The sequence below is a fragment of the Agrilus planipennis genome, unplaced genomic scaffold (assembly GCF_000699045.2).
Source record: "Agrilus planipennis isolate EAB-ADULT unplaced genomic scaffold, Apla_2.0 scaffold93, whole genome shotgun sequence".
In the NCBI taxonomy this organism is placed as follows: domain Eukaryota; kingdom Metazoa; phylum Arthropoda; class Insecta; order Coleoptera; family Buprestidae; genus Agrilus; species Agrilus planipennis.
Window position 1 is genome coordinate 446,517 of NW_020438867.1, and position 9,435 is coordinate 455,951.

General features: G+C 34.5%; 1 protein-coding gene across 1 annotated transcript; it reads left to right on the forward strand.

Annotated features, from left to right (window-relative positions):
- The first annotated feature begins 1,578 nt into the window (after nt 1–1,578).
- LOC108739694 lies at nt 1,579–4,227 on the forward strand. The gene is made up of 2 exons (XM_018473708.1): nt 1,579–1,798; nt 1,875–4,227. The coding sequence occupies exon 2, from the start codon at nt 1,926–1,928 to the stop codon at nt 3,939–3,941; it is 2,016 nt and encodes a 671-aa protein (XP_018329210.1). The 5' UTR covers nt 1,579–1,798; nt 1,875–1,925; the 3' UTR covers nt 3,942–4,227.
- Nucleotides 4,228–9,435: the final 5,208 nt, after the last annotated feature.

Consider the following 9,435-nt stretch of genomic DNA (forward strand, 5'->3'; position numbering starts at 1 on the left):
ACCATTATTCAAAAACTTATAAAAACTAATTAAAAATTTTCATCAGGTATGGAATCCTTTATCGTTACGAATGCAACTTTCTCCTTAAGGATAACCGCATGAATAAATTAATTTCTTTCCCGCTAATGGTGAAGTCGTTAATAAAAAATGGACATGTTTTTCCTCTTTACAAGGCAGCGGGACCTACAAAAATTTTTATTCTTAGAATATTAATTTAATGGAGAAAATTCGACTCTTGTTCATTAAACATACTTTTTCATACAGTACCTGCCAAAAGTTTTGTTCAATCATGAATAGTAGTGTGTGTCGAAAACAAGCTTTAAAACCTTTAATATGTCTTCAAATATAAATAAACATCTCGTTGATATTTTCAGTAGTAAATGGTACCAATAACAGCACATTTGAGCAATGCAATTGTAGTGGANGCATTAGTGGAAGGTTTAAGGAGTAATGCCTTTAGGGTTAGTTTGTAATAGAATAAATCAATAGTTTATATATCCTAACTTACAAAATTTCAACATCAGTTGCAATGAGTACGCCAACGTAAACAAAACGGAATAGTAAATAAATGAAATAGTAATAATAAGACAATAAATTTTCTCCCTAATAACAGTCATCATCATAAGGGTTGTTTTTCCTAAGACACATTTTCCTATCCTTGGCTAATTCTCGTATTTTCATAAAACTATCTGTTACTATTTCTGAAGAGTAGTCTGACTAACCGTTTAAGATCGACTTTTTTACTTTTGTACCTCAGAAATTTCGGCGCTTATTAATATAATATGACCGGCTGTTACTAAAATAGAACACAATTGCGTAAAAACCTGGTGAAATTATTGAGCATTAAAATTAATTACTTTTTATAACGACAAAAAAATCAATAAAAAAAGTGTCTGCTAGCAAATTAAAGCTTCATTTGCAGATTTTTAAAAAATTATTACTGTATTTATTTCGATTAATAACCGAGGAAAGTGTTAACCATCGGAAGAGCAGCTTTTATATCTTGTAGAATTATACGCATTTATTTTAGGATATCCGATACTTTTTGAAAATCGCACCTATTACAGACTATACTAAAAAATAAGCATAAAAATTGTTGTCTTGTATTTCGTCAGTTTATCACTACATAGTATAAAACAAAGTCGCTTTCCCGCTGTCTGTCCCTAAGTATACTTAAATCTTTAAAACCACGCAACGGATTTTGATGCGTTTTTTTTTTAAACATAGAGTGGTTCAAGAGGAAGGTTTATATGTATAATACATGCATAATATAGTAGGGAAACACTGATAATTTTAGAGATTTCTAATGTGATGTCGTAAATAAACACATTTTTGCTGAAACCATTATTGGAAAAACCCAAGTAATAATTAACTATGGGGTTGTTTTNGGGGATATTGAAGGAAGATTTCCCTCGATAAATAATAATCTAAACAAAACAAAAATATATTTAGTATCAGCATTGCACCGTGCGAAGCTGGGGCGGGTCACTAGTAAGTAATAATTTTAGTTTATTTTACATTTAATGGTCCTTCCAAACAAAGTATTAACTGAGATTATTTCTGACAGTGTCAATTAAATTTGTCCTTTTTATTTGTCTATTTTACCAATTCATATTGACTAAAGGATGCATTTGTTATTATACATTATTTGTACACGTAATCATAATTGTCTTTTGGAGATTGGATTTCTTCTTGGGCCTCTGTCTTAAATAATTTACATGGATGTAGACCGTAAAGTGAAATTAGTCGAAGACAATACATTTAGTTTCATCGCAGCTGGCTAACAATTTTTCTGAAGGTAATGTCACGTATCAAAACATCCGTCAGTTTTGATTTCCCAATTAAAAATCGAATATCTATGTTTTATTTTTAAGACCAAGTAACTAAAAAAGGAAGCCACATTCGTAGTGGATTTTACCAAATTGATGACCAGCATGTCAGTAAGTGACAAGACCTGTGCATCTACCACACCAAAACCATCAACTGTATTCTTTGTATGGTATCCTGAACTGTGTAGACGTAAGAATATTAATCCTCTGATTAACGTTAAGGCACCCAAAGTAAAAAACGGTACAGTTTTGGACTTTGTGGGCGACAGATTGAAAATAGACGAATGGAAGCCGATTTTAAATGCCCTCTATTTGGACCAAAGCCTTCACGTCATAGTAATAAGAAGTCGTTTAAGTGGACGTGTATTTAATTTCGACATAGACACCGAAGATAAGCTCCGATCACTGAATAAAAGTGTCGGATGCTTATGGACCGACTATGTCATGCAAGCCATCATAAGCAGCGTATGTAATTGTTTACTTAAGTCGGAGGTTTTGACAACGTTAGAGTTGGATGGCTTACCTTTGTACACCAGCTACTTTTGTCGACTGGTAGAAGCGATTAGAAGGAACCGATATTTGAAGGTGTTATCTTTAAAACGGGCACCGATAAAAGACCTCGGATGTGAAGAATTGTGCACCAGTTTGCAGTATCTTCCCCACATAGAAGTTTTAATTTTGTGCGACTGTGACCTTACACACCTCAGTGGTCAACATATTGGTAAATTAATCAAGTATCAAAAACTGAATCGATACTGCGTGACGTGGAACAACTCGCTGCGATATGCCGACCCTCCAGTCGAAAAAATTGCTGGACTTCGAAGAATTACATTAAATAATAACCCGTTGATCGGAAACGAAGGTTTAGAAGCAATTCTTCACGAACTCGGAGATGATTTGTGGATTAAAGCTATCGACATGCAGAACTGTGGAATAACAGAAGATATGGCGGACAGACTGATCGAGACATTACACTACAACAAAACATTGGATATTGCAGATTTCAGAAGAAATGATTTAAGTTTCAATACGCTCAACAAAATTTTCGACATGTTGCGAGAAAGGTTAGATCTAGAGGGCGAATATCACTGGTGTTTGACCTCTACGACGCTGGATCAAACCGACGCAGCGAGCACTTGCTGTCCAACATCAGCGAACATATTTCACAAATCTCAGTCTGCACCTCTTCATAACTTTAATCCAGCGTTAAGAAGTACAACGAATCTTCGTAAGGCAAAAACATCGTCCGATTTACATAAACAAATGAAGCCGATTTTGCCAAAGCATTCCCAGCCTCGAGTTGGATTTGCGGATCTCCATAAACAGGTAACGGTGCTGAGTAACCGTCTTAAAGAAGAAATTCGGAAGAGAATTGAAGCAGAGAATGCAAATAAAAATCTGCAAAAGAAACTAGAAAAATTTCAAAAACTCAACGTGTCTCAAACAAAACAGAAGCCTCAGACCATGAAAAAGATCGGGAAGCTAATGGAAATGTTGGAGAATTTAGGGATAAACGTTGAAAATGAAGACAACGAAACACTCGCAAATATAAATAAAATTTTAAAAGAAAAACGTTTGAACATCAAAACGATAGTGATGGACCACATTAAACAAAGTGAGGGTAACCGTAATGGCTTTCAACGACGAATTTCAAATGAGCATGCACGTAACAGTGATACTTCTAATAAAATAAAAACCTGCAGCCAACCTCAAGCACCAGTAATAAGCGATGGAGTTATTAGCGGAGCGACAACGGCAACTAGTGAGGCTCCTCAAAGTATTTTAGAAAAGTTTCTATACACAACGGATTCGGACAGAGAAGACTCGGAAAAAGAAGATGGCAGTGATATTCTAGAGTCGTATTACAACCTAAATGAGAATTTCAACAATCGTGTTAAACAGAAGAAAAAGCTCCGGTCGGCGAGAGATAGAACCGGTAGCACAACTTCCATTCGGAAACTTTTGAAAGGACTCGAAGACGACACTAAGATTCCAATTTCACCTGCACCAAGTTTATCATCCGATGATGACCGTTCTTCCATTAAAACGGTAGTTGACAGAAAAACCAAAGTAGAAAAATTATACCAGAAAGTGCCACTGAAAGTGAAGTAAACAGAAAATTATGTACTTACTGGTGGCTTATAAGACATTTCTAGTTTTTAAGGTTGTAGGTGAAATGAAACAATTAATTCCGAACATACAATTTGTTCTGCTTCCTTTTTGAAACAAAGTCTTCAGATATAGTGTGTAATGAAACCTTAGAGGTAGAGGCTCTTATAGAAATGATTTTATTTTTTATAAAGAACGCTTTTTTCAACTGAAATTCTTCATAACTACATGCCGATGATCGTAAAATTATTACTCCTTTATACTCTATTTTAATAATAAACAAAAATATTATCTGTCTCCATTAAATTATTTTATATCGTAGTTTGGATATCTATTTCCCGATAGTATCTTCATCCAGAAATTATAAAATTAAAAGTGAATAGATACGCAAAGAAAAGTTAGTTCAAACATGCTAAGAAAAGATATAAGTAAATAACCTTTTTTGAAGTTACCGTTTCTTTACTTCTTACAAATAACCGGCTAACGATAAGTATGAGCGCTATGTGGTTATACTTTTCAATACTTCCTATATCCTATAAACAAAAAAAAAACAAATACATTTGCATTTGCAATATTGATTAGAATTTTTAACAAATTCAAATAGGTTTATGGCAGATAATCTGATATATTTTAACATTAGATACTACGAAAGAAAATTTGAATAGTCTCGATTATAGAGTAATAAGGAATCTTATCTATCGATATACTCAATAAAAATTCGGTAGTACGCATTTGCATAGGTCACAAGAACATATACCATGTATCAAATAAACGGTTTCGACCTTCTACTATCGATGACACGGCTACGCGTGATGCATCATAAAAATTCTTGGATTTTTGTTCGAAAAAGTTCGAATTCTTGCAAATTTTTTATTTCGAACATGTTTATTATGAAAAAATTGATTCAGCTTTTCACCATGTACATAAACCCCTACAACTGACGACATGATACAATTAACGCTTTTAGGAAGTATTAAAAATAAAACAAGGCGAAATTTCATAAATGATCTCTTAAATTATACAATTCTACAACTACCACGATAAAATAACTTCAAATCTCTAGTTCGTATCCGGTTTCGACTCTTAAGGGCTCGTTATAGCTCACCCCGAAGAATTGATAGTTTTCTCTGCATTTTAGACTTTAAATTCAATTGAAATATGGAATTAAAGTGTTGCCTGTTATCAAAGCGAAGAAGATCCGTAGTACGAGATATTTGAACATCGTCAGGTAGCTTATCAAACCGGTATGGAAAACTAGCTTTGACTGAAGTATCAATGTCATGAATTATTCAAGAGGTGTTCTTAGTTACTTCAAACGACATTGCCGTCTGCGAATTCAATACAGACGAATATGTAAATTAATAAATCTTGCACACAGGTCTCAGAAGACGTTGTTGAATCTGCATATAGATGACCACGAAGAACCAAAGCTTTTAGGGTAGGACGTGCAAATCGGTATTTCGATCAGATACTTATATCAAAAATACTGATAGATACACGTAACACCACAAAAGAATCAATCTATTTGCATTACAAAGTGCATATAGTAAAAGAGCCAATCGTAACTTTCAAATTTGGCCAATGAGACAATTTTTTATCATTGTAGTTAAATTTTGGGCGAAATTTTCACGGAAATAAAATACGTAAATATATTTTCAGTGTTTTTAGAGTTTATTAAAAGCTTTTTTGGTAGTAGGTACAATCTAATTTTACGTAGCTTTATTCTAAGAAGTACTACAATTCATACGTTTATTCGCTTTCTCTATGTTGTTGACTTATGAAGCAATCATGCAGTAGTCCATGAAGTAAATATGTTAATATCAACGTCATGCTTAAGCAGAAAGGTGGAAGAAACAGTTTATTGTCTAAATCCATCATGTTACAAATCTAAACGTTTACTGACTTAATAAATGAAACCAAGATGACACGTGTGCTTTCGTATTATGTCTGACAACGGTTTGCAATGTAAATTAAATTGTATTAGTGTTATGTATTAATGGGAAATAAATGGAAAATTATTTTATCTCAAAAGGATCATACATCGAATTCCATATGAGGTTTCTTAAATACAAAAGTTATAAAGATTTTGTAGAGAGTTTCGGAAATGTTTAAGTTGTTGTGAACTGCTTGCAATTTGAGATCGAAATAAACTTTCTACCAGATCTTAAAGCGAAATCTGTAAAAGAACATCTACTAGGGATACGGGCCGTCTCAGATAAGCAAAGGAAAGCGGCATTTTCGTAAAATTACAGCCGATTGATGAACAAACTGTTTCAAGTCACGTCCCTGTAATGTGATAAACCAGGGCAAAGCAAGTCTGCGCGAGGCAAGCTGGAATGAAGACGCAATCATTTGTTTCAATCAACATATTAATCGGATTTGATCCTGCAATGTTCCACGTTTTACCCTCCATTACTTTCAAATTACCTTCTTGATTAACATGGAGCAAACACTATTAAATGTTCGATACTGACAGAGCGGTATCTTAATAAAATTTATATTGCACCTTTGGCCTCGCGGACGAAGTCGTTGTCACTTTAATAAAAGTTCGATTGAAACAAAGATTAAATGTTAGAATTAAATACCTTCTACCTTCTACAGAGGAGAATTTGTTTGAAAACATTATCGATTAATATATTATATTTTAAGTTCTTATGTGCTAAAATTGTTAGGTATTATACGATATTTTCTTGGCATTGTAAATTTATTAAATTATCAAATCTTAAGTGTCGCTCAGTTCTTATACTCAGTCGTTCCACTGTAGCTTGTATCCTTCATCCCAATTTCTAACTGATAGTGAATTAATATTCGGATTTCAAATACAGATTAAAAAAAAATATTTCATTCTCATTTTTTCGATAATACAGTCGGATCTCTTTAAGTCGAACCTCGATAAATTCAAACCTCCAAATCTCGAAAAAATGGTTTGTCTCCTTCAAGTCCCAATACGTCCATTACTCGACATCTCAACCCTCTATTAATCGAAATAATCTTGAGTCCCTTCAAGCCATTTTGGTACATATATGGACTTCTGTACCTCGAACGTAGCAATGCTTTATTTTACAACCTTTACAAATCGATAATTTGAAACTTATTACGTCTATGGTTCGAACAAAACTAAGTCATCGACTTTAAGCATTTTCCGACAATGTAAATAGGTATCCAGGAAGTCAGACAAGTCAGGACGAAAGGAGTAGTAGGGATATAAAGCAGAGGATAGCGCACGGTCGAGTCGCCCTCAATAAAAGAAGTGATTTCTACGCTCGCGAACGGTTAATTTAGAAATTCGAAAAAGGTTGTTAAAGGTATACGTTTGGAGCGCGGCGCCATACGGGTGCGAAACATGAACAGTGAGTACGGGGGAAAAGAAAATGTTAGAAACGTTCGAAATGTGATGTTACAGGCGAATGATGAGGATACCGTGGATAGAGAAGGTTAGACATGAAGAGGTATTAGAATGAATAGGAGAACAGAGGACTCAATGAAAAATAAGCGAGATAGGTTGGTAGGACACCTTCTCAGGCATGAAGGTCTAGTCAGAGACATATTAGAGACCGGAGTTAAGAGGAGTAGAGGTAGACCTAGATTAGATTACTGTTCGCAAATAGTTAAGCATGTGGGTTGTTCTAGTTTCAGGGAAATGCGAAGATTAGCTCAGGATAGGAATGAGTAGAGGTGCGTGTCCAACCAGTCTTAGGACTGACGACCTTATGATAATAAACTATTAAAAAGGGCTCCAAAAATTTTCGGAAATCTAAAACATTAGATGATTCGACGTATTTGGCATTAAAAAAAAGGAAATGTAATTTCATGTTAACGGTGACGTTTAGCTTCTTGAAGGCTGAACAAATTGAATTTATTTAGGAAAACGAACAAGAAAAAAAGCGAACGAAGAAGGTTGCTAACTCGATAACGCCTAATATTTTAACAAAATTCTATTTTGTTCCGGTCTGTCAAATACAAAGAGGATAAAGGAGGCACGTTCTTCGCGTGTGTGTGTAATAGGCGCGAAAGTAAATTTCACGTCAGACATGGCTATTGCATTATTTTTATTTGGCCTGTGCTGAGTCTCTGCCATAAAACAGTGTGAGTTATTTACAACGAAGCAGACACCGTCGACCTTAGAGCATGCCTTTCCCTCTGGGAATAGTTATTTGCAGACCAATGTCAGGTGGAGTCCTTCAGTCATTTATTTCTTTCATACACTTACGCCTTTTACGATTCTCCCATAAGTCGACTTCACTTGTTTGACTCCTTATTACTTTGTTCTTTCCCCATTCGTTTTACCTTCTCGTACAAAACCGCGTATCTACGTATGTATATGTGCGATATTTCTAAACTTCTGTCTTATACTTACGGTTGGACATTCGTAATGCTGGCGCTGTTAGTTTCAAAGTAACACCCCAAAATTCTCCTTTTTAGGGCTTCTAATCATTTGTACTCAACCCTGTTTAGAAAACATGATGCATTTTTTGGATCTTATTCATTCGTAGTGTATCGAAGGAACGAATTTTATGTTATATTTATTTAGCAATATTATTCCCTAGACAAAAATTTTCAGTCTTTCTCCAGTCTCTCAGAATTTTTCAGAGTCTTTCAGCGTCTTTAAGAGCGTCTCTCACAGTCTCTCAGTTATTGCCTAGGTGTTTTTCTGGATCTCTCACAGTCTCTGTATGAGAGACTCGAACGATAAAATCGTCAATTCAGAGATTCGAGTCTCTCACAGAGAGACTGAATGAATATAACTGAAAAATTGAGAATCTCGAGTCTCTCGTAGAAAGACTGGGATCTCTGAAATACGTTGAACTTAGAAAATTTTAACCATGTCTATCGAGACACCACTTATTGAGAGATTCGAGTCTCTTGTTCAGAGATTCGAGTCTCTCGTTCAGAGATTCGAATCTCTCGTCAGAGACTGGATACGAAATGAGGATCTCTCTATGAGCGACTCGAGTCTCTCGTTCAGAGACGCTGAACAGTTTTTTTTACAGTCTCTCGACAGTCTCTCACAGCGACACCAGAGATACTCGATGAGAGACGGAGACTCGAGGCTCGCTTTCAGAGACTCCGAGAGACTGAACATTTTTATCTAGGGTTACTCCACCATGTCACAATAAAGCGAATTTATCTGCTTAATTTATTTGGCATATAATCACTTTAATATTATATTAATTACTACCATATTGATAAAGAAAAAAAGCTATACATGTTTTTAACCACCAATAAATAAAATAATATTTTTATTTGATTAATTAAAACGCTAATTTATTGGAATTCTTTTTTTGTTGCTACATATTTCTCATATTATTTAACGAGGGCGTTATACGTTGATTTGACTTTTTAGTTCCAAAAATCGATCAATTTTGCTATTGGCTTGTATATTTCTTAAATATATTTTATAATCATAAAGATTGGAGGTAGCCTTAATACAAGATTTATTTTCGTTTCGAACTGCCCTATGGTTATTTAAAGGATTAATATGTTAACAATTTTTGGT

Bases quoted from the DNA above. Each gene is read 5' to 3' on its own strand.
- LOC108739694 (XM_018473708.1), top strand. From the start codon at position 1,926: ATGACCAGCATGTCAGTAAGTGACAAGACCTGTGCATCTACCACACCA.